This window comes from Corylus avellana, chromosome ca4, assembly GCF_901000735.1.
Source record: "Corylus avellana chromosome ca4, CavTom2PMs-1.0".
Lineage (NCBI taxonomy): Eukaryota > Viridiplantae > Streptophyta > Magnoliopsida > Fagales > Betulaceae > Corylus > Corylus avellana.
In genome coordinates, this window is record NC_081544.1 from 9,110,389 (window position 1) to 9,136,794 (window position 26,406).

The following is a 26,406-nucleotide window of genomic DNA, read 5'->3' on the forward strand; positions in this document are numbered from 1 at the left end:
ATTTAGGTGACGTCACACGCAACCATGGTCCATACTCGGTCGGTTGAGTACCACCGTTATGTCTCTTACCTCCCGGATTAGTGCATCCACTCCTCCCATGCCAGATTACACCACAATGAAAGTAGTACTTGGGAATTTTCTCATATTGAAACGGCACCCAAATCGACTTATTCTTCAGCTTCAATGTCCGTCCCCTAGATAGAGGTTTTGAGAGATCCAGAACAATCCTGACCCTCAAAAACTCTCCCCATCCCACACCATCTTCTGCCACATCTACATCCTCCACCAAACCCACAGTAGATCCAAGTCTTTGTCGAAATTCCCTCCCCATACAAGCAAGGGGAAGTTTGAACATCCTCACCCAGAAGGCTGCCTTGTCAAAATCCAAATCAAATGAAGATGACAGACCATCATATTCAACCAGGGAAAACTGAAACCCATCGAAAGTCCAAGGCCGGCCCTCTATGATTCTATCCATCTCCCACGAATGCTCAAAGTCTATGAGAAACATATTAGATCCCAACACTTTGAAGGTGACCCTCCCCTGTAAATGCCAAGCTCGAATCATATAAGCCTTCACAACCTCCTTGTTGAGCTCATCTCCTTGATAAGGTGGAAAGTCCATTTTGGCATAATGTGGCACCACTGCTTGTTGCCAGTTGCGCCTACTTGATGAAGACCTCTTGAAGGACCACCTTGCTCATATGTGCAATTTGGTTGACGTCCCATTGGTCCATGCTGAATTGAAAGAAGGGTTGAGATTTCATTCAAGGCTTCTTCAATTCTTTGCATGCGATCAACGGAGCTAGTTGCTCCTTCCTCTAAGCGTTGAATGCCTTCCTTAAAGTCATATACGTCTGCCTTAACGTCAAAGATTCAATTCTCTCACAATTAGTAGCCATACCCTTGTACTTTGATACCAATTGATAGGTCCAAACCTATCAATTGGTTATTATCAGTTATCATGTTATTAGTTATTGTATTTAAATAAAGGACTAAATCTGGAGAGATGATGATTTGGTGTAGAGTTCTAATTTTGTTATGGTTGAACTCCCACCTAAGTGAAGTATTATCTTGTTCTGACTGGGTCCCACTAGGATATCAGAACGTATTATCTTATTTATTTGTTTGTGTTGTGGTAAAACTCCTGCCAGAAGTGAAGATTTGTAACGTGTATTATCTTTATATTATATTAAATATTAATTGTATTTTTATTCTCTGCTTGGGGCCTATCACTGTATAGTCGCTATCAATATAGAAAATTTGGATTGTAACATTTATTACATTTTTAAAAATCTTAGAAATTACAAATATTGATAATATAAAATATAAATATGAACAATGAGATTTCAAGAAATTAATTTACATATCCCTAAAGAAAAAAAAAGAAAAAAGAAAAAAAAAAATCATAGTCCTTAAACAGGGAAATGAAAAGGAAGTTTGTTTGGTTACATGGATAAGGTAGAGGGAACTAGTTTAGGCAGGCAAGATTCGAACATGATCCAAGCAGGCTTTGCCATCAAGCTGGCTGCTTTGCTGCAGATGCAGGTAGTCCTTATACTTCATTCCAGTGTATGCAGGTGCATTGGTTTCACGGTGGACCAGCTCCGGTGCCGGGCTGACAACCGTTTCTAGCGATGGCCCAAAAGGTGTGACTATCGATATTCTTGTAGCTTTCTCATTCACAAATACCCGATGTACAACACTCTTGTACTTCCCGTTGCTCATAATCTTGCATCATAAAATGTTCCATTTAGAAAATTCAAAGAAAAAATGCTAATAAATTAATAGAAAGACTTATCTTATCACCTTTATAATCATACTTTTGAATTTTAAAAATTGTTAATTTAAAATTAATATCTTTTAAAAGTTTATAATGTCAATCTTTCCGTCAAAATTTAATATTAAATCAAACGACTGATGAATGAAATATCAAAAATACCCTTAAAATGCTTATAAAATTACAAAAATATCATAATTTCGACGAGAGAATTAACATTGCAAATTTTTAAAAATAGTAACCTTAAATTGATACTATTTAAAGTTTAAGAATATAATTGTAAAAGTGAGGAAATATCAGTAATAAGCGAAGTTTTTCCTAAATTGATATATATGCATGATTTGGGACTAACCTCCATGTGATCGCCGACGTTAACGATGAATGCATTTGGAATGTAATTGACATTGACCCACTTGCTTTGATGCTGCACCTGAAGCCCAGAGATCCCATTTTGTATGAGGAGGGTCAACAGGCCGTGATCGGAATGCGGCGGCATCCCCATTGCTAGCTCCGGCTCCGGACAAGGCGGATACAAGTTTGCAATGAGGATTTGCAAACCCGATTCCAAATTCAAGGCGTTTTCTATGTAGGTGTCTCCCAATCCCAAGCTCATTGATATTCCTTTCAGCAACTCCTTAGATAATTCTCTGGTTCTTTTGCAGTACTCCAACGAAATCTCTCTGTTGTAATTTTTATAGTTGATACAATAGATTATTCTCCTCGATCTTGAATAACTAACAGTACATAAAGCTCAAACAAGTTCTATTTTCTGTTCCTGTATAAATTTCTTATAAATTGGGTTTCATCCAACCGAATATCTAAAAGTGCCTATGACCTATAGCACGTGCTATTAAAGAAGTGTTTAAGAAAGACATGTTATTAAAAAAAATTAATGTTATATACTATATTTTTATTTTATAACTATTAAATAATACTAATACGATAATTTCAACCAACCTTTAGACCGTTTTATTTTTATTTAAAAAAAAAAATTAATTCAAAAGATTGGTTAGAATTATGATATCAGCATTCAAGGATAATATTATTTTAATCCAAACTATATTTATCACAATAAGAAGAAATTTTCCTTCTATCTTTTAAAAAATTTAAGATGTTATCATTATAAAAGTTAAAAATAATATTTTTTAGGGGTAATTATCTTTTGCCCCATAAACTATAGTATCTTGGCACTTTTTTCATGAACTACCAATTATGATACTTAACCCCATCAAATTACCATTTTATAACAAAAAGCCTCCTTTTGTCAATCTAATGAGTTAAAATTAATTAACAGTGAACGGTTATATACAAGTCATATGTTATTTTTTTCTTTCATTTTTACCCTCACTTTAGACTGAGAAAATGATGTTTATATCCTCTTAAACCCTAATCTAACACATGAAAACAATTTAAAATTGAGGCAAAAGTAAAAGGAAAAAAAATTTAAAATAACACATGATATTGGCCGTCAATTTTAACCTTTTTATTAACAGAAGGGAACTTTTTATCATATGATAGTAGTTTGATGGAGTCATGTGTCATAATTAATAGTTCATGGAGAAAGTGCTAACGTGCTGTAGTTCATGAAAAAAATGTCATTACCCTTATTATTTTTTCTTAAAAAAAATGAAATCTTTATTAGATAAGTTTTTTTGAGCTAAGTTCATTTAGTCCGCAGAGGAGCCGGTGCCAATGTTTCTGGAAGGTTGTAAAATATTGCAGAAGTTAACTGTAATACCTGAAGGCAGCAGGCTTGGAAGGTGAATGAAATTGGGGATGCACGAAGATCTTCAGAAAATCCCTCCAAAACAACACTTTATCCACGGAGGTATTAAAGCTGGTGCCGCACCTGATTGAGTCCAACACATGCTTCCCTCCATACTCCCGCTTCTCCTCCTCCGTCAGATTGAAAAACTCTCCACACGCGTCGGCCATCGCCTTCATCAGGCTCTCCGGCACACCGTGATTTATCACCTGATCATCATACTAACTAATTATCAACCTTAATACACATGATGTACTATGTAAACCATTTTAATATATATACAGTGCATGCGTTTACCATGAAGAAGCCCCAGTCTTGGCATGCTTTGCCGAGTTGATCGATGGTTTTGGATTGTTGATCCGGAGTACCGGAGGTGAGCAGAGAGAAGTCAACGATGGGGATTGAGTCCTCTGGGTCATCCGAAACTGGTTCATCAACGGGGCTCCGGGTGAAGGTGTATGTGGGAGGGATGGAGGTGAGACCAGGTGATTCAGTCAGTGCTTTGATGCTTATCATCTTGGGTTGATGAATGGCTGTTGCCTTTGATGAGTTTAGCTTTTTATTAGATACGAAATTGTTAGGTAAATATTATTACGACAAGTGGAGTTGTAGAAGCCACTGGTGATAAAGATGAGGGTTAGTATCCCCATGTTTGCACGTGCCATTGTGCTCGGAGCCAAAAGTGGGCCAGAGGTACATTTGAGAAGGATACAACTTTTCGTTTATTTATTTAATTAATATATAAATAAGAAATTCTCTATAATAACTCTTAATGTCTCTTATTTCACTTTAAGAATGACGTGATTTTTAAAATTATCATTAAATTTATAATTAATTATTATTAAATTTTGATTAAATAGTAGGTAGTTTAATTGGGTGTGGACCATGCCTTATGAAGTGAAGGTTATTAGTTCGAATCTCTTTCCTCTTCTTGTGTGAATATGTCAAAAAAAAAAAAGTTGGAAGTGACCTTTTTTTTTTAAAAAAAAAAAAAAAAATTTGAAACTTACATTGATAAAATTTCATGAGCATAAAGCTTTTATAACACAGAGCATATAGCTCTGAAAAATCATAGTCAACCGCTAACCCATGTACAATTACATTTAAGAATCAGATCTATTTCGTGCCGACTAAATTTAGGGTATGGGTAGCTCAAATATAAAACAAAAATAAAAAACAACTAGAAACTAAAAATCCGACCATGAGAGTTAGACTCCATACCTATCTACTCCATCCTCAACCCGAAGGCCAAGACAACAAATCTAACCTTATTGTTACCTAAAATACTATAAATTTATAATTATTTTTCGTCACATTTTGCAAAATATCGAAAAATTAGTCACCTTTTTTTGTCTTTGTAAAGTAACCAACGACAATGGATAAGGTAAACAAAAGAAGTCACACGCTTTTGCAATATGTCGTAAAATTATCCACTTTTTTCGTCCTTTTAAGCCTTTTTTAAGCCTAAAACACCCCCCCACCCCACAAAACATGTCACTAAACCTAGTTTCTTATATTTTTAAGTGAATTTGTAACTATCCCTCTTATGGTCTATTTGTGTCCATAACCCTCTAATTAGAAAAAGAAAAATTCAATACTTAGGGAAAATGGAAAACCCGGACTTTATTGAAAAGAAAAACTAATTAAAAAAGAAACAGATACATAAATAAAATAAACCAACACTAATAATGTCGGTGCGGCATCATGGAGACAACTAGTTTAGGCAGGCAAGATTCGAAGATGATCCAAGCTGGTTTTGCCATCAAGCTGATTGCTTAGGTGCAGTTGCATGTAGTCCTGATACTTTATTCCAGTGTATGCAGGTCCATTGGTTTCACGGTGGACCAACTCCGGTGCCGGACTGACAATCGTGTCTAGCGATGGCGTAAAAAATGCGGCTATCGACATTCTTGTCGCTTTTTCATTCACAAATGCCCGATGTACGGCACTCTTGTACTTGCCGTTGCTCATAATCTTGTGTCAAACAATTTTCCCATTAGAAAATTCCAAAGACAAAAAAAAAGGATAATAAATAAATTAATATAAAATGCATGATATGATTTGTGATGTACCTCCATTTGATCACCAATGTTAACGACGAATGCGTTGGGAGTGGAATTGACATTGACCCACTTGCTTTGATGCTGCACTTGAAGCCCAGAGATCCCATTTTGTATGAGGAGGGTCAATAGGCCGTGATCGGAATGCGGCGGCAACCCCATTGCTAGTTCCGGCTCCGGACAAGGCGGATACAAGTTTGTAATGAGGATTTGCAAACCCGATTCCAAATTCAAGGCGTTTTCTATGTAGGTGTCTCCCAATCCCAAGCTCATTGATATTCCTTTCAGCAATCCCTTAGATAATTCTCTGGTTCTTTTGGTGTACTCCAATGAAATCTCTCTGTTGTAACAAATACAAGAGAAAAAGAGGAAAGTTATGCAATTTTTATAGTAGATACAATAGATTATTCTCCACTTTGAATAATTAACTACTCATGATCAGTAAATAAAGCTCATAAAAGTTCTATTATCCCCGTCAACATTAGTTATTACTATTAATTTAACTACCCAATGATTCTGGACGGTTAATTGTAAAATATTCCAGAAATGAAATGTAATACCTGAAGGCAGGAGGCTTGGTTGGTGAATGAAATTGGGGATGCACGACGATCCTCAGAAAATCTCTCCAAAACAACACTTTATCCACCGAAGTATTAAAGCTGGTGCCGCACCTGATTGGGTCCAACAAATACTTCCCTCCATACTCCCGCTTCTCCTCCTCCGTCAGATTGAAAAATTCTCCACACGCGTCGGTCATCGCCTTCATCAGGCTCTCCGGCACACCGTGATTTATCACCTGATCATCATCCTAAGTAATTATCAACCTTAATACACATGCATGTACTACTTACTTAAACCATATATATATATATATATAGTGCATGCGTAATGCGTTTACCCTGAAGAAGCCCCAGTCTTGGCATGCTTTGCCGAGTTGATCGATGGTTTTGGATCGTTGATCAGGAGTACCGGAGGTGAGCAGAGAGAAGTCAACGATGGGGATTGAGTCCTCTGGGTCATCCGAAACTGGTTCATCATCTGGGCTCCGGGTGAAGGTGTAACTGGGAGGGATGGAGGTGAGACCAGTTGATTCAGCCACCAGTGCTTTGATGCTTATCATCTTGGGTTGATGAATAGGGGATGCCTTCCAGTTTGATGAGGTTTAGCTTTTTATTAGATACGAAATTATTAGGTAAATATTATTTTTCGTATTTTATTACAACTAGTGGAGTTTAGAGTTGAGAAGGATATATAACTTTTCATTTATTTAATTAATTTATAAGTCCAAGGATAAATAACATCAATCATGAGAAGGATATAAATTTTCATTTATTTATTTAATTAATTAATATATAAATAAGAAATTCACTACTAAAAACAGGGTCGTCCTTGGTGTCGTTTCTTTTAGCATCGTTATGGAGAAAATATGCTAACATATCTATTTTGGTCGTATAATTATTTTTCTTGTCCGGTACGAAGTTGTTGAAAACTTTGCTCATATTAGTGTGGGGCCGGCCACATGTTGGATGTGCCATGTGGCCCCACACTAATTGATTAGTGGAAATAATCAATTAGTTTGCTAATTTAATAAGGGGAATAGAGTAATTGATTAGCGGAAATAATCATTTGGTGGTGGGCTATTTTTCTCTCTTATTGTCATTCTCTTTAAATTTAAAATTCTTAAATTCATAAATTTCATCCATTAATAAGGGTCTAAAATAAGTAATCTTTTAAGCCATGGGATCTGAATCCACTAAAATTCTTAGAGAAATTCTAGTTTCTTAAATTTTAGATGTAGGTCGTCAATTTTTCATCTAAGGGCTATTGTTTTACCACGTGTCCCACTACTAATAAAATAATAACCCTTGAATAAAAAATTGACAGCTTAGATTTGAAATTTCAGAAACTGAAATTTCTTAAAAATTTCAGTAAATCCTGATCCTAAGCCATGTTTCCTTATTAAATGCTGAAAGATAGCTTATTTTAAATGTTTCGATGGAATCGGATCCTCTCCATTTCATTTGAAATGGAGAGGATCCAGTTGACGGTTCAGATTTTTCTAAAATATCTAACGGTGAAAAATTGTCCAAGTTTTTAAAACGAAGAAAAAGCTAGTTAACGGAGGAAAATAAAACGTTGAAGTTAACGGGTTCTAAAAGTGCGTGCGCTCTCAGTCGTTACCCAAAAGTTTACACTTTACACACTGGTTTCAGCTACAACGTCGACATTTTGCCTTTGTTTTGCCGTCATGGTGGACATCATCTTCTTCGTCGTCTTCGTCTCCAAACTCTGGTTGCAGACTTACGGGTGAGAAACGCCGTGATATTCACTAGCGATGACTCTCTCTTTAGCTGACTCCATGGCCGTACGAAACAACAGACTTCTCCGCGTTGGCAATCATTCCTTCTTTCGGGTTCTTCATCAATCATCATCATTTTTTTATAAACAGCCAAATACTAGCCTCTTTGTGGGCTTAAATAAAGGCCATGTTGTCACCAAGAAAGAATTGGCTTCACGTCCCTCTGATCGCAAAGGAGTAAGTTGATTCATTTGCTAACCTACTTTTATGGAGTCTATGTCTTCATTGTTTTAATACCACCAAGTCATGTTTTACATTTGGGAATCATTAAAGCAAATACCTTGTTGTTAAGTTGTTTGCATCATCAACAATTGCAATAGGCCACGTCGTTGCACGTCTAAACCAGTTGGCCACTTCCTCTGTTTTAGTTCCCATAAACAGAGTGTAACAGAGTATAAGTGAGGGGTTGCCTTGCCCTTGCCTGCTCTGACCACACTATGTATTATCAGGCACCGAAGCTTCTCTACACCCCAAAGCTCAAAGATTTGCGTCGAGCCACCTACTACTAGTGCTGAAAGAGCAACATTACTAAGTACTATTCAGTTAAAATAAGCTCGAATCCGAACATTTTCACCTCTGCACCTGCACGCACTCATACTCATACAAAGCTCACTTGTAAGTTTCAGGCAAAAGATGAGGTCCTTACATAATATACCTCCCAATGGACCCAATCTCTTTCACCACCTTACCATCAAAGCTTCTACTGTCTGTCAACTTCTGAGATGCTTAAAAGTAACAACGAAGACGAAATACTAAAAAAATAACAAATAGTGCTTTTTATTAGGCTTTTGGTGTCGTTTTGCCTTCAGTTTTTTTCTAATTTTATTTATTTATTTATTTATTTTGCGTTCAGTTGGTTGCTAGTTTTGGTGTATTTGTTTTAGTGGTATATGAAATCTAATTCATTTAAAAAAAAAAAAAAAATTGCAGAATTTGTTGCCTTTTCTGTTACAAGAAATTAATCATGGTCGATAATTAATCAAGGTCTATAAACTGTCCATTAAATTCACATTCTGAAATTTATGTGACGTCAGGAAAAATTCGATTTAGCATTGGAATGGAAAAGAGAAGAAAATTCCAACATTTTCAAAACATCATTTTTCGATTACCAATCGGAGAACCCTGCCATTTCATATGGCCATGGAGGGGAAAGAGTCATTGCTACGAAACAAAGGAAAAAGGAAGATGAAGAAGAAAATTATGTCCACCATTACTACGAAATAAAGGAAAAAAGACGACTGTTGCAGCCGAGATTACTGTGTAAAGTTTCATGGGGAATGACAGAGAGTGTACACTTTTAGAACTCGTTAACTTCAACTTTTTTTCTTTTCCTCCATTAAGTAACTTTTAAGGACGTGGCAAGTTTTCACCGTTAGACCTTTTAGAAAGATCTGAGCCGTGAACTGGATTCTCTCCATTTCAAATGGATTCTCTCAATTTCAAATGAAATGGAGAGGATCCGATTCCTGTTTCGATGAGATGAACGGAAAAAATTTATGAATTTGAGAATTTCAAATTTAAAGAAAATTTTAGGATATTTCAATCTGTTTTATCCACCATTTGTAAACTTTATTTTTGCCCATAAATTGTAGAATGTGTCTCGTAAATTACTATGATCATGATACAGAAGAAGGCACCCATACCAACGCGGCTGACGGCGGCAGCTCTCAGTATCACGGCGGCGGCTCTCAGTATCACGGCTGTGGTTCTCAGTATCACGGTGAGGGTGGCGGCACTGGGGAGAGTTTTCCAAACCCTAAACATTCCAAGCTGTTTAAGGAAACAGGCAGAGAAGAGGGCTTGAATCACGGAGGAGTGGCGGCATCGTATCTTGCTAGGGTTCAAAAAGAAAAGGATCATTTTCAAAAAGGATCTCAAAATGGAAAGCAAATTCTGTTGTGCCAGAGTGAGAGGAGAAAGCAGAATATGGAAAGTGGATCTTTGTATTCAAGCGTGGTCAACAAATCAAGCTTTTCTCCAAATAGCAAGGCTCTACGATTTATGGATGACGAGGATGGGGATCATAAGTGGTGCAGGAAAGGAGCGGGTGGCCAAGTTTTATCAAGCCCAAACAAAAGTCCAAACTCGGCCATGTATACTGGACTGGTTATGGCTGACGTGGAGATCTAGAGAACATTGCAATCTGCTAAGGAATTCTCTAAAGGGAAATTGGAGGAAAATAATGGAGGTGGTGGTGACTCTATGTCAAATTGGTTGAGAAAGAAAAAAGCGGAGATAATAGATGGAGAGTTAGAGACTGTGGCTATGTCGAGTAGAAGGTAAAAAAAAGAGAAATTAATGGAGAAGTGAAATTCGTGGGGTCTGGGAATGAAGATCCAAATTCTCAAGTGGTTTATCCAAAATGGTTTGGGGATGGCGGAGGCTGAGGAACAACCCTGCCGACTGCAATGAAGATTCTAAGGTAGAACTGTTGAGGGCTTAAGAACTTTTGGATAGTTAAAGACCTTTGTTGGATAATAAAGGAGAAGTGTCCCAGTTTGGTTTTCCTTATGGAAACCAAACTTCGTAAGGAAAAGATGGATGTGATTCGTTGTAAGCTAGGGTTTCAAAATTTATATGTGGTGGATTGTATAGGAAAGGAGGGGGATTGGCATTATTTTGGGGTGACAACGTTTTTGTAAGAGAAAGGTCAAGTAGTCAGATGAGGGACTTTCAACTAGCTCTGGAGTATTGTGATCTCTCTGATTTGGGGTATAGAGGTCCTAAATTTACATGGATTAATTGCAGAGAGGACCAAGCCTTTATAAAAGAGTGCCTGGACAGAGGGTTTGCCAATCCGAGCTGGAGAGAATTTTTTCCAGAAACTGAAATTTACGTGGAGGCTGTTACCACCTCGGACCATGCAGTACTTATTGCTTCTCTGTATGGGCAAAGGGTTGGATTTTCGAAAGGAAAAAGATTTAGATTTGAAGCTAGTTGGGCCGTTGGGAAGGACTACCAGGAGGTGTGTGAACATGCATGGAATCGCACCCTTGTCCAAGGTGATCTTTGGAATCGGATTGGACAAAAATTGTCAAGTTGCAAGCACGAGATAACACAGTGGCAGATGAAGAATAATGGGTCAACAAAATTTCCCATCACACGGCTGCAATAGAGGCTAAATTCAACCTATGATAGAATTCATGATCAGGCAGGGGAGGAAGTAAAATAGATTCGGATGGAGCTTGAAATTCTGTTGGACCAACAAGATGAAAAATGGAAACAGAGGGCGAAGGCTGATTGGTTTAGGAATGGAGATCGAAATTCGAAAAAAATTTCCATGCTCGTGCAAACCAAAGATGGAAATCCAATAGCATTATGAAGATTGAAGATGAAACAGGTACAAGGTGGGAAACTTTTGACGACATCCAGGTAGCCTTTGTCAATTATTTTTTTGGCCTTCTAACTGCCAGTCATGTTAGGGATATGGAAGAGTGTTTACAGCCTCTCAACCAAAGGGTGTCAGATGCTATGAACGAAGAATTACTGAAGGCTTTTACAGAGGAAGTGGGATATGCACTTAAACAAATGGCCCATTTTAAGGCTCCGGCTACCTGCTGGATTTTTCCAGAAACACTGGCAGCTTATGGGAGATGAGGTTAGTCAAGCTGTAATTGATACGCTTAATTCGGGAGTTATGCCCCATTCTTGGAATATGATGTCACTACAAAAATGATGATAAGTTTTGACTGGGAGTTTTTGACGTGTGGTTTTTTACGTTCATCAACGGTTAAAAGAGTAGGTGTCAAAAATTCCAAATTTTTGACGTGTCTATAGTGCAACGTCAAAAACTTTTGACGTGTTGGGAACAACACGTCAATTTTTTTTTTTTTTTTTTTTTCACGTGGTAAGAATGCCACGTCAAAAGTTTATACGTATATTTTTTGACGTGTCGCACCGATTGACACGTCAAAAACTATATAAATATTTTTTTTTTTGATATTCCAATACAATAATTTTTTTTTGATATTCCAATTATATTCCTGATATTCCAAAACAATAATTACAATATTCCAATATTCCTGATATTCCAATCCATAATCCAATACAATCCAATACATAATCCAATCCAATCAAATCCAATACATAATCCAATACAATACATCCTCTAAAAAGTTTTATTAAATTAGCTCAAAATTCACTTCCAACAACCACACTCTACTTAGAAGTAGCTCAACCACAACAACCCACCTCATAATTTCTTTCAACATTCTTCCAAGAAACTCAAGTTAAACTAGACTTCAAGTTTCTAAGCAAGTTTTTAATATAGCTACTAATAGTTCCAGCCCACCCATTAGCAATTACAATAACATACTATGAGGTTCAAATAATATATATATCCAATACAACTTCATTAAATAAAATCCAATATCCAATATATATATCCAACACAACACAACTTCATTAATAATATATATCCAATATCCAATATCCAATAATATATATCCAACACAACTTCATTAAACAAAATCCAATATCCAATATCCAATAATATATATCCAACACAACTTCATTAAACAAAATCCAATATCCAATATCCAATATCCAATAATATATATCCAACACAACTTCATTAAACAAAATCCAATATCCAATATATATATCCAACACAACACAACTTCATTAATAATATATATCATATATCCAATATCTAATAATATATATCCAATACAACTTCATTAAACAAAATCCAATATCCAATATGAGGTTTGATACGGACACAACACAAACCCAACTCATGGCCAACTTCTCTCATACGTGTAAAAAAATTTGAATTTTAAACCAAACAAATTGTCTTTTTTCCCAAATTTTCGGAATCCCCAAAATCCTCTCTCTCAATTTCTTTTGTTGTTAAATGACACGTAAGAGAGAAGTTGGCCATAAGTTGGATTTATGTTGTGACTTTAACATTTTCCTATTAATAAAGTTGTTGGATTTTGTTTAATGCAGTTATGTTGGATATATATTATTGGATATTGGATATTTGATATATATTATTAATGAAGTTGTGTTGTGTTGGATATATATATTGGATATTGGATATTGTTAAATTCAGTTGTGTTGAATATATATTATTGGATATTGGATATATATTATTAATGAAGTTGTGTTGTGTTGGATATATATATTGGATATTGGATTTTGTTTAATGAAGTTGTGTTGGATATATATTATTGGATATTGGATATATATTATTAATGAAGTTGTATTGTGTTGGATATATATATTGGATATTGGATATTGTTAAATTCAGTTGTGTTGAATATATATTATTGGATATTGGATATATATTATTAATGAAGTTGTGTTGTGTTGGATATATATATTGGATGGAAAATGTTAAAGTCACAACATAAATCCAACTTATGGCCAACTTCTCTCTTACGTGTCATTTAACAACAAAAGAAATTGAGAGAGAGGATTTTGGGATTCCGAAAATTTGGGAAAAAAGACAATTTGTTTAGTTTAAAATTCAAATTTTTTTACACGTAGGAGAGAAGTTGGCCATGAGTTGGGTTTGTGTTGTGTCCGTACCAAACCTCTATCTAATATTCAATATCCAATATATATATCCAACACAACACAACTTCATTAATAATATATATCCAATATCCAATATCCAATAATATATATCCAACACAACTTCATTAAACAAAATCCAACACACATACTACATTCCAACACAGCACAGAACAAAACATATATATACATCGAAAACACGTTCTAACATAAGGCAAAACAAATATACAATAAAACACTTCTGGACTATCTACTAGAAATAAGTTTCAATTAATCTCAACAAACATATAGTTTGATCTAACTATATACAAAACAATAAACAATAGTATGTATATATAACTTAACAAATAGTGATGATAAACGACGTGTGGCGCCCAACTGAACATATTCATCCCCCAACTCTTAATCTGCATTACCTGCAAATGAGTTGTGAACCAATAATAATCAATACAAAAATTCTTAATTACTCTATAATATGATGCAAATATATGTAAGTTCTAAAATGAATCGCTGTAACTAGAAGTTTCTAACAGTTAACAATTGTTACAAAACAAAATAAAATATATCATTACCTCTGTCACTACAAGAAACTGAGTCATCAGGGGCGACTCATTAGGGGCGACTATAAAGTCGCCCCTAATACTCAACTATTAGGGGCGACTTTTGAAAGTCGCCCCTAATAGTTATGTATTAGCGTCCACATCCAAGTGGACGCTAATAGTCGACCCAAAAGATGAATAATAGCGTCCACTCTAGGGTGGACGCTAATAACTCGACCCTAATATACTCGCGGGAAATATTCAAAAGGCGGGAAAAAGATCATTAGCGTCGACTTTTCAAGTCGACGCTAATGCCTAATCATTAGGGTTGACAAAGTCGACCCTAAAGAGTGTATGGATGAATTAAAAATTTTTTTTAAAAAAATCATTTTATTTACCAATAGCGTCCACTAAGAGTGGACGCTGAAGAGTGATCATTAGGGTCGACTTGAGAGTCGACCCTAATGCTTAAGTATTAGGGTCGACAAAGTCGACCCTAAAGAGTGCCGGGAGGAATTAAAAAAAATTAAAAAAAAAAAATCCATTTAACCACCAATAGCGTCCACTAAGAGTGGACGCTAAAGAGTTATCATTAGGGTCGACTTGAGTGTCGACCCTAAAGAGAGTGGGGAGGAATTAAAAAAAAAATTTTAAAAACCTAATATTCATAACCAATAGCGTCCACTTTTAGTGGACGCTAAAGAGTTATCATTAGGGTCGACTTGGGTGTCGACCCTAATGCTTAAGTATTAGGGTCGACAAAGTCGACCCTAAAGAGTGTGGGGAGGAATTAAAAAAAATTTAAAAAAAAAATCCATTTAACCACCAATAGCGTCCACTTTTTGTGGACGCTAAAGAGTTATCATTAGGGTCGACTTGGGTGTCGACCCTAATGCTTAAGTATTAGGGTCGACAAAGTCGACCCTAAAGAGTGTGGGGAGGAATTAAAAAAAATTAAAAAAAAAATCCATTTAACCACCAATAGCGTCCACTTTTTCTGGACGCTAAAGAGTTATCATTAGGGTCGACTTGGGTGTCAACCCTAATGCTTAAGTATTAGGGGCGACAAAGTCGACCCTAAAGAGTGTGTGCAGGAATTAAAAAAAATTAAAAAAAAATACATTTAACCACCAATAGCGTCCACTTTTTGTGGACGCTAAAGAGTTATCATTAGGGTCGACTTGGGTGTCGACCCTAATGCTTAAGTATTAGGGTCGACTTTTGTCGACCCTAAAGAGTGTGGGGAGGAATTAAAAAAAAATTAAAAAAACCTAATATTCATAACCAATAGCGTCCACTTTTAGTGGACGCTAAAGAGTTATCATTAGGGTCGACTTGAGAGTCGACCCTAATGCTTAAGTATTAGGGGCGACAAAGTCGACGCTAAAGAGTGTGTGTAGGAATTAAAAAAAATTTAAAAAAAATACATTTAACCACCAATAGCGTCCACTTTTTGTGGACGCTAAAGAGTGATCATTAGGGTCGACTCCTAATGCTTAAGTATTAGGGTCGACTTTGTCGACCCTAAAGAGTATGCAGGAAAATTAAAAAAAATAAAATAAAATAAAATAAAAATAAAAATAAAAATTTGATGCCCAATAGCATCCACTAAAATTTTGTATATATCACTACATTGTTTAAAATTTTCAAATAAAGTGACACAATATGCACCGTTAAATATAACGAAATAAAATTTTAACCGTAAAAATAAAGGTCTCCCTTTCACTTAATATTCCATATGTACAGTTGTTTCAATATATATATATATATATACGTTTTTTTTTTTTAAAAAAAAAAGGAAAAATTCTTCTATTTCAATTCCATCCTCTTAAAGAAAGATTTTAATTTGTATATATTTGCCATTTGGTTAGGAGTTTCATTTGGAGGATAAAGTTTTCATTCGGACTAATTTGAAGACTTCAGTTTTAAGTGGATTCCCCAAATGATTCCTAACCAAATGGGATTTAATTCCCCGAATGAAAACTTAATTCTTAATTCTTAATTCTTAATTCTTAATTCCCATTTCATAATTCATATTAAATTTTACATATTAAATTTTACATATCTAATAGTGTATATATATGATATGATGAATATATTGAAACAAAACTAAAGACAAATAAAAAGATTAACTTAAAACATACTAAACAAAATAAAAAGGGTAAACTAGGGGGTGCCTCCCATGAGTGCTAAGTTTAAAAACTAAAGACAAATAAAAAGAAACAAAACTAAAGACAAATAAGAAGATTAACTTAAAACATACTAAACAAAATAAAAAGGGTAAACTAGGGGGTGCCTCCCATGAGCGCTAAGTTTAATGTCTTCAGCCAGACGGTGGTCCCTGCTCACTGCTGTCTAGAAGATGATGCTCCTGCAGATGGCGGTGGCAACCGGGTGAGAATGGACTGCATCAATTCTTCTAAGGTGTCTAGGCGTTTGTCCATCAATTTGAAAGTTTTGGATGCCTCCTTTCTTTGGCCAGCCACCTCTCTCCGAAGGCCCGCTATTTCTTCAATAAGTGAGCGGTTTTGTTCCTCCTCCTCAGATGCCTCTGGCTCAACTTCAGGTTCATCTTCGGCCATCGGCTCGGCCTCACTCTCTTCCGCACCAGCTGCTGGTCCCCGGGGCATGTGGGACAAGCTCTTGTTCCATTGGCGAATGCCAAATATGGGAGTAGTAGTGACTGGCTCATCAGCTGCGGTACCCTTGATGCCTTTCTTCCGAAGGATGTACGAGATTAAGTATGGGAAAGCAACCCCCATGAATGTGTGGACTCCGCTCCTCCAACGTGCACCCCATTCCAAAATTTCTGAATTTGTTCCAAATTATGTCGGGAATGGAGTACCAAGCATCTTTATGGAAGGCGTAGAGTGTTTGAAGAAATTGATCCCGCCTCTGAGATTTGTGCCCCAAGGAAAAGCATTACGGTGTAATATGGAGTCCACAAACCAAAGCCGTTGAGGTAGCTTCGATCGGCTGCCGGCATTATGATGGGAATCAGCATATTGCCCATCGCACATGTCCTCAATGATTTCCGCCACGTAGAATCTGGCCGGTTGCTCAGCAAGTTGTGCGGCTTCTGGAGGGTGCTCATGATTGCATTGAAGGGCAGCAGCAATGTCGGCCCGTGTTACGTCAATAGCTTTGCCTTTCACTTTGGAAGAGAGGGCCGCCACGTTGTTGCAGTCATGCGACAGGTTGGCATAGAACTCGATCACCAATTTTCTGTAGGCTGTGGTGGTGACCGGCTTGAAAAGCTTGTTGAGCCCCCGTCGCTTGAACTCGGCGACCGCCCAATGAGTCGCCTCAAGATTTTGAAAGTCTTCGCGAATGGCGAAGGTGGTCTCAAATAGCAGCTCCCGCTCCTCAAAAGTGGGCGGGGGACAAATGGCTCTGGTATCGGACCCTCGGGAGGACGAAGCTCGAGCTCTTGGCATGATGAGCTTGATTGGGGACTTTTGACAAACACTTGGTGTGCACTAGAGATAGCCAAAATTGAAGAACAAACCAACTCCGCTCAAAACCCCCTGCAAAAACAACAAAATCCAACCACAACAAAGCAATGTGGGTGGATGAACACCCACAATTGCAGAAATATGAGAAAAAAGAAAATGTTGGGGAAGTAATCGGGGTTGGGGTGTTGATGGGAATGGGGAATGGGGTGTAAATTAAAGGTGGTGAAAAATACCTGGTATGGTTGCCGAAGAAGAGAACCATGAGGTGGCTGTGTGGTAGAGGTGGTGAAAAAAGGTGGAGGAGTGCCGGAGGTGGGTGCTGGTTGGAGAAGAAAAATATGTGGGTGTGGGGGGAAAGTGACCTAAAATAGGTCACGTGATGTGCTGGCCGAGTGCGATCGATCGCACAAATGGTGCGATCGATCGTACTCGGCCAGCATATGGCATGGGCATGTTGTTTCTGTGACTGCGATCGATCGCACCCAAGGTGCGATCGATCGTAGTTACAGAATGTACAAACGTATACATTCTGTGACTGCGATCGATCGCACCCAAGATGCGATCGATCGCAGTAACAGAATGTTAAAAGATAGGCAGAATTTAATTTTTTTTTTTTTAATTTAATTTTAATTTTTATTGAATAATGTACAACAACTTTGATAGTGATACAATGAAATGATAGGATCAAGTGACAATCAAAATTGAAACAATTGAAATTAAAGGTTCATTCAAATATCCGGTTGATCATAGTACATTTGTTCAATCGATCATGATAGGATCAAATGATCGATGAAACTTGAAACAATTAAATTGAAGGTTTGATCGAATATCCGATCAATCATAATGAATTAGTTCGATTGATCGTGATAAGATCAAATGATTGAAACAATTGAAATTGAAGGTTTGATCGAATATCCGATCAATTATAATGAATTAGTTCGATTGATCGTGATAAGATCAAATGATTGAAACAATTGAAATTGAAGGTTTGATCAAATATCCGATTGGTCCTACCTAGTGCATTCGATCGATCGATCGTGATAAGATCAAATGATCGAACAAAATTCAAACAAATTAAATGTTCGATCGAACATTGAATTGAAGTCTAAGCATTTTATATTATATTAGTGCATTACTTAAATTGATCGGGATACAATCAATACAACTTGACATGATTGAAGGTTCAATCAAACATTTGATAAAATCAATTCTGATCGATACTATTACATATTAGTCTGATCGATCGTAATGGGATCAAATGTTTGATCAAACATCCGATTGATCATAATGAATTAGTTCGATTGATCGTGATATGATTAAATGATCAATCAAACATCTGATCGATCTTAATAGATTAGTTTGATTGATCGCGATAGGATCAATCGTTCGATCAAACATCTGATCGATAGTAATGAATTAGTTCGATTGATCATAATAGAATCAAATGTCCGATCGATCGTACTGAATTAGTTCGATTGATCGCGATAGGATTAAATGTTCGATCAAACATCCTAGCGATCCTAATGAATTAGTTCCATTGACTGTAATATGATCAATTGATAGATCAAACTAGATACACTTGAAGGTTCAATCGAACATTCAATTGAAGGTTCAATCCAACATTCAATTGAACTATTAGCTTTTTATATTATCTTAGTGCCTTAGTTATATTGATCTTATATTATCTTTGGATTTTGTATTATTTTATAACTAATTATAAGAGAAATATCAACTTAATGATCTTTATCATAAAAAATTTATAAACGGAAATTTTTAGTTAATATTATAATAGTAAAAACATATTATAAGAGAAAAATTACAAATAAATAAATAAATAAAAATTAAAAAATTGGTAGTATAATTTTTTTTTTTGGAAAATTATAAAAAGATACTAAAGTAGCCTCCCGAACAACCAAATTGTATAAAAATGCCACTTATTTTTAATATTCATATAATACCCCTATTATTTTAACAAATAAATAATAAAATAATTGAAAAAAAAAAACGAAATTTTTTTCAAAAAATAAATTACAACTTGCTTCATGTTTTTTTATATTTTTCTCATTTATTTTGGAGCCTTTTTTTATATATATTTTTGTCAATTTTTTTTTTTTTTTAAGAACAATGCCCCAAATAGCCACTAAATGAGCTACACCAAATAATTTGCCGCCATCTGCTAAAAACTGGTGGGGGGCTCAAATTTTCGGAGGAAAACAATGAAATGATACCCTAAACGTGCCTTAGCTGCAGCACTCTCACTCTCACTCTCACTCAGTTCATATTTTCGGAGGAAATACAGGATTCAGCACTCACTCTCACTCTCACTCTCTCTCTCGATCGCTCTCTCTCACTCAGTTCTCCGACGCAAGGTTCTCTCTCCGGCAGCTCTCTTTCCGGCGCACCTCTCTCTGCCAGCTCTCACTCTGGCGCACTTAACGCTCTCCTGCAGCTTTCTCTCCAGTATGAGTTTCTCCTCTCTTCTTCTCTTTCTATTGGGCAGCAGCAATGTTCATGGGTTGCAGTTTTGCATCTAAAATGGTTGATTTTTGCGGTTTCTACATTGTTTCCTGTGATTTTTAGTATTGGGATATTTTCAAACATAGTAGAAGGCTAATATTTGATCATTTCAAGCTTGTGTTGGGTGTAAATTTATTCAATTTTGCTCTTCATTTTGTTGCCTATATACTCTTAACAATTTAGGGTCGGACAAAATTTAACCTATATACTCTTATACTCATCCATAGTGATTATATATGAAAACAAGTATTTGGCTAAAGCAACAAGTATTTGGCATATAAATCAGAAGGTTCTGCTTCGATCCTAAGCATGCGTCCATCAAAAAAATCAAATAATAAACTCAACAATAACTCAAAATTACCAATGAAATTAAATAGTAAGAGTATAAGTTCCACCCTTGAACGAACCAGCTAGCAATTAGGCCCCAATAGCCATAATAATGAAAATAGTTCGTCCAAAACGTTTAACACGATCTACATTGACACTAGAAAATTCAAACAAAGTAATGCAAAATTGGTATTGATTTTTTTATTGTCAAGTATGGCTTTTATCTCACTTTAATGATATTGTACTACCAATAAGTCTATGAATTTTGGGTTAATAAGCTAATTAATAATACCACAAAATTTTAATTTTGAAAATTATTTGTCATTTCTCCTCCCCCAACCCCATCCCCAAAAAATCTCTTTTTATGTAGTTGTTGTTGTAGTAAATGCCATAGTGTGATCTTTGTCTGTTCAATTGGTTGGAACAATTTTCAGTTGCTACCAACTGTTGTGTTCTTGCAAGTATCTTCGATCCGGCACTTGGAGTTCATTAATAAATGGTTTCCAGAAGCTCATATCTAAGCGGCCAGCCCTAGTTCTATCTCAGGCTTCTTCTTGAATATTTTTCAATGTACACACCCCTCGCCCTCGTGCAGGGGACCTGCCGGTGGAAATCTCACCAAAAATTAATTTGCCAAGAATTGGCTTGATTAGTGTCATTATGGTATTAGGGACTAATCACCTAGGATTTAAGATGCACTTCTCTTTTATATGGATCTCTTGGTCTGCTAACTGGGTTTAAGTATCTTGAGACTAGGTCCTTAGGGACTTGAAATTAATAGTGACCCTGTTTCAATAAGACAATTTTTATAGTGATGTCTTCCTCAAAGTTATGGTGCCTGAAAGAGTGAGAAACAGCGTACTTGACAATAAAATATGTTACTTACAATTTTTTTTCATAAGAAAACACAATAAAAATAAAATATTTGAGCCAATAATCTTAAGTTGCTAATGATAGGGTACACATACTTGACAATAAAATATGTGAGCCATAATCATTGAAGAGCTAAATAGTGGATAAGGGTACCAAAAATAACCTGACGCAAGGTTGCCACTAATTCTGTTGCACCTATTTACATCTCTGACCCTAAGATACCAACTTAGAAATAGTTGAAAACAATCACATAAAAAACATAACAAAAGAAACACCCTTGCCTTACAAGTAACATGAAAACAAGTATTTGGCTCCAAATCAGACGCAAGATAATTTGTGGTACAGGTACGTGGATTAACGGTGACCAAATGTTGCAATCCGAGTCATGGATCACACACCAAATGAAGAGCAACAATGTAGGAAGAGAAGAGAGAAATTGATCATTCTTGAACAAAGTGTGTAGTATGCAAGACAAGCAATAAGAAAAATACACATCTAAAACTTTGTTTATTATCCCCATTCATAAAGGTCATTCATTTATGACACGACCTGCAAACCCGACACAAACTCAACATGGATTTAGCGAGTTATAATTAAAAAGTCTGACTCGTTTAATTAAATGTGTAAACTTAGCGTTGATCCGTATAGTCTTATACGCATACCTTAACACAACCCGAACTCGAAACACAAGAAGTTGCCACCCCTAACTATTCATGGCCAGGGTAATTAATAGTACTGCAAATTGGGGAGGATATATGAAAAATAAAATTTATGACATTACCTATAAATTAACATTCTAGAGCCATGTTGTATTATTTGATTAGTTTGATGTAACATATGGTTAATTATGTGTATGTATTCATATGCACGGGTGGGTGGGTGCACACACGGTCATGTATAGCCATGTCATTAATTGTTTACCTGTATAAATGTGGGGTTTGTAGAGATATGTGTTGATTGGAGTAAAGCATAAACTGTTTGTGGGATAGATGATAGTGCGATCGATCGCAATCACTACAAGTAAAACCTCTCTGGTGGTGCGATCGATCGCACTACGTGCTGAAGACCCTGATATTGCGATCGATCGCACCACCAGAGAGTAAAGCCTCTCTGGTTGTGCGATCGATCGCAATATCAGGGGCTTCAGCACGTATTGCGATCCATCGCACAACCAGAGAGGTTTTACTCTCTGGTTGTGCGATCGATCGCACTACGTGCTAAAGCCCCTGATAGTGCGATCGATCGCACAACCAGTGAGGTTTTACTCTCTGGTGGTGCGATCGATCGCACACGTGATCGTCTGAAAACTTGTATTCCCACTGCATCTCTCCCTTCTTATCTTGTGGTTGCATTAAACCTCTCTTCTTCTCTTGTAACCCATTAAACCTTGCTTCTTCTCTTATTATTACTTGTTTATTAGTATTAAGTCTTATTCTTATATTAGGATTATGTTATTAATTTTCTAGTTCACATCAACTTATGTTATCAAAGTTGGTATAGTATATGATTGTATTGTCTTTTTCATTTAAGTTCAATAAGAAAGTAGCACAGTAAACTTGAAGCAAGACAACATTCTATAATAAATATCAAAGCTAACAACAATGGTAAAAAATGTAAAACTGTCATTGAGCTAAAGAAGTAAATAAATTACAAATAGAAATTTGTTCTAAACTACTAACCCACTTCTAGAATATTTTGTTAGGTAACATGGCATTGAGCTAGCATCAATATTTGAGAACAGACCTCCCATTTAATTCTATTAATTCTTAAGAATCTGATCTTCTAATTCCCTTGTGTGCGTACATGTACGCAACGAATAACCTCTAATAGGGACATCAATATGGATAGGAGTTGGATGCGGGAAAGTACTCGATGTTCAGAGCGATTTCAAAAAGGTGTGGAAGAATTCATGGGAATGGCAGTTAAATCAGTTGATTCGCGTGATATGACAAAGTGTCCATGCCGTGATTGTGCAAATCGATATTATTCTCATATTAGCGAGGTGAAGGGTCACTTGTATATGAATGGATTTACTCCGACATACACTCGATGGATATTTCACGGGGAAGAAGATCATTTTAGGGTAAACACTTCTACAAACATGCACACACATACAAGTGAAATGATGGAGGAGGTTGATGCGGTTGAAGAATTGTTAGACGATGTATGTATGGGGACATTTGTTGATGCTAACATCGGAGAATCTTCTACTTCATAGGGCCCCACAACTGATGATCACGAACAAACAAGCTCCTTCTACCAATTATGGGAAGATGGTTTACGAGAACTTTATCCAGGCTGCAAGAAATTTACACAAATTGCTTTTGTACTGAAGATGCTTCATATAAAGGCGTTCTGCAACATGAGTAACAAGGCGTTTGATATGATGATTGACTTGATAAAGATGGCCCTCCCAGATGGAGAGACATTGCCACGCTTGTATAGAGAAGCAATACAGTTTAGGCGACACGTGGGATTCGGTTACGATAAGATACACGCATGCAAGAATGGTTGTGTGCTTTTTTGGAAAGAACATGCAGACAAAGTGGTATGCCCAAAGTGCAACAATTCAAGATGGATTGATGGCAAAGGAAAAAAAAGTAATATTCCTCAAAAGGTCTTACGGTAGTTCCCAATAAAATCAAGGTTACAACGGTTGTTTATGACAAAAGAAATGGCCAAGGAAATGCGGTGGCACAAAGAAGGTCGAGAAGATGATGGCAATACTCTCAGACACCCTGCCGATTCTATTGTATGGAAAGAGTTTGATAAAAGACATGAGTGGTTTGCAAGTGATTCCCGCAATGTGCGGCTTGGTTTAGCAAGTGATGATTTCAACCCATATGGTAATATGAGTACAACATATAGCATATGGGCATTAATGTTCACGGTGTACAATCTCCCTCCGTGGATGTGTATGAAGAGTCCAAATTTGATGTTGTCCCTTATTATCCCTGGGCCTTCAGATCCCGGAAAGAATCTTGATGTATATTTGCGCCCATTGGTTGATGACTTGAAAGATTTATGGAATGAAGGCATACGCGTGTGCGATGCATCAAAGAAAGAGACATTTCAATTGCATGCGACATTACTATGGACTATAAATGATTTTTTCGCATATGAAAAATTATCTGGGTGGTCTACAAATGGAAAGCTTGCATGTCCAGTATGTAATAAGGATACATCGTTCAGGTATTTGAAGTATGGGCATAAGGTGTGCTTTATGTGTCATCGTCGGTGGCTTCCTCAAGAGCATCCATGGCGAAAAAGAGGAGATTTGTTCGATGGTACAGAGGAGCATAGATTGGAACCTGAAGAATTGTCTGCAAGTCAATTGTTGAAACAGCTAAGGGATGCTGAGGGTTTACAATTTTGAAAAACAAGCGGGAGAAAGAGAAAGTACACAGATGTTGTGTTGAATTGGAAGAAGAGAAGTATTTTCTTTGAGTTGCCTTATTGGTCAAGTTTGAAAGTACGTCACAATTTAGATGTAATGCATATTGAGAAGAACATATGTGAAAGTATCTTATGTGCGTTGATGAATATTGATGGGAAGACCAAGGACACAGTCAAGGCACGAAGAGATTTACAGTTGATGGGTATACGTAAAGAATTGCATGTGCAGCCAAATGGTGAAACCTATAAGATGCCACTTGCGAAGTACACATTGACAAGAGATGAGAAGAAGAGTTTATGTGAGTGGTTGTCAGGTGTTAAATTTCCTGACGGGTATGCATCTAACATTGGTCGATGTGTGAACAAGCTTCCTGGAAAAATTTCGGGTATGAAAAGCCACGATTGTCATGTCTTCTTACAGCGCTTGCTTCCTGTTGCAATTCAAAATTTCTCTACGTCGGAAATACGAACAACATTGACCGAGTTGAGTACCTTTTTTACGCAGTTATGTGCACGGACGTTGAAAGTTGATATCCTGAAACAAATGAAAGTCGACATTGTAATAATTTTATGCAAAATGGAAAAAATATTTCTGCCAGCTTTTTTTGATGTTATGATCCATCTAGCACTTCATTTACCTCGGGAGGCCGAGCTTGCTGGTCTTGTACAAAACCGTTGGATGTATCCGTTCGAAAGAGAACTTGGAAGATATAAGAAGTGGACGCGTAACAAAGCGCGGCCAGAGGGGTCTATTGCCGAGTGTTACTTAGCTGAGGAGAGCTTGACCTTCTGTTCCAGGTATCTTCGGGGGATTGAGACAAGATGGAACCGTGAACGGAGAAATGTTGACGTTGAGGAAGTAGAAATGAGCCAGCGCTTGGATGTGTTCTCCCAACGAGTTCAGCCGTTAGGAGCAGCTAAATTAGTAACACTGAATGCTAATGATTTTGGTAGGGCACGATGGTATGTGCTTACCAACTGTAACGAAACGGCCTCATATTTGGAGTAAGTTTAGTAATGGTCTTTGTGTTTTACCTGTTACGACATGTTATAATTTTAGCGGTGATGATCATTTACGAATATGTTTATTTTTCATGCAGTGAACATTATAATATGATCAAAAGAGAAGGCGGCCGTGACATTGATAAAAAGCATGAGGCTAACTTTGAACGTTGGTTCCATAAACGTTTATACAATAGTGGGTGTACTGCAGACAATGGCTCAAAACAATTATATGATTTTGCATGCGGGCCTGATCGTCATGTTAGATCGTACAGAGGTTGCATCGTGAATGGTGTTAGGTACCACACGAAAGAATGTGCAGAAACTCGTACTACCCAGAACAGTGGTGTTCCTGTTTCAGGTGAGGACGAAACCTCAATAACTGAGTATTTTGGTGAGTTAAAAAATATTCTAGAGTTACGTTACCCTGGCCAAAATCTCGTGTACTTGTTTGAGTGCGATTGGTGGGACACTGGGAGTGCAACAGGAATACAAATGGACCAAGGCTTCACGATTGTTATTACTTCTCGTACATGGTGTGAATCCGACCCGTTCATCTTAGCATGTCAAGCTTCGCAAGTGTTTTACTTGGATGATCCCAAATTGGGTGGTAATTGGAAAGTGGTGCAGAAGTGGATCAATAGGGACATCTATGATATTCCAACAGTACAAAAGGGAGATAATACAAAAGATGACGAAAGACTCAGTGATGACGTATACCAGGAAGGTGAATGTGTTGGGGGTAATATGGTCTTTGTTGATGAAGCAAATGTTGAAGCCTCCACTCAATTACGTAGAGATGATGCGACAATA

At 36.7% G+C, this 26,406-nt stretch overlaps 3 protein-coding genes across 3 annotated transcripts in view; 1 reads left to right on the plus strand and 2 right to left on the minus strand.

Annotated features, from left to right (window-relative positions):
- Positions 1-1,295: 1,295 nt before the first annotated feature.
- On the minus strand, positions 1,296-4,121 carry LOC132178673 (2-oxoglutarate-dependent dioxygenase 19-like). Its single transcript, XM_059591163.1, has 4 exons — positions 3,843-4,121; positions 3,519-3,754; positions 2,133-2,460; positions 1,296-1,731 (listed from the first exon to the last, which is right to left on the minus strand). Exons 1-4 carry the CDS (start codon positions 4,059-4,061, stop codon positions 1,477-1,479), a joined length of 1,038 nt encoding a protein of 345 aa, XP_059447146.1. The 5' UTR covers positions 4,062-4,121; the 3' UTR covers positions 1,296-1,476.
- Positions 4,122-5,153: 1,032 nt separating this feature from the next.
- Positions 5,154-6,750, minus strand: LOC132178840 (2-oxoglutarate-dependent dioxygenase 19-like). Its single transcript, XM_059591403.1, has 4 exons — positions 6,504-6,750; positions 6,166-6,401; positions 5,618-5,945; positions 5,154-5,519 (listed from the first exon to the last, which is right to left on the minus strand). The coding sequence occupies exons 1-4, from the start codon at positions 6,723-6,725 to the stop codon at positions 5,265-5,267; spliced, it is 1,041 nt and encodes a 346-aa protein (XP_059447386.1). The 5' UTR covers positions 6,726-6,750; the 3' UTR covers positions 5,154-5,264.
- A 3,876-nt stretch (positions 6,751-10,626) lies between these two features.
- The window catches only part of LOC132178003 (2-oxoglutarate-dependent dioxygenase 19-like), a 17,543-nt gene continuing 1,763 nt past the window's right edge, over positions 10,627-26,406 (plus strand). The window contains exon 1 of the mRNA XM_059590473.1: positions 10,627-10,966. Within this exon, the coding sequence (XP_059446456.1) occupies positions 10,627-10,966 (340 nt within the window). The remainder of the gene's footprint in view (positions 10,967-26,406) is intronic.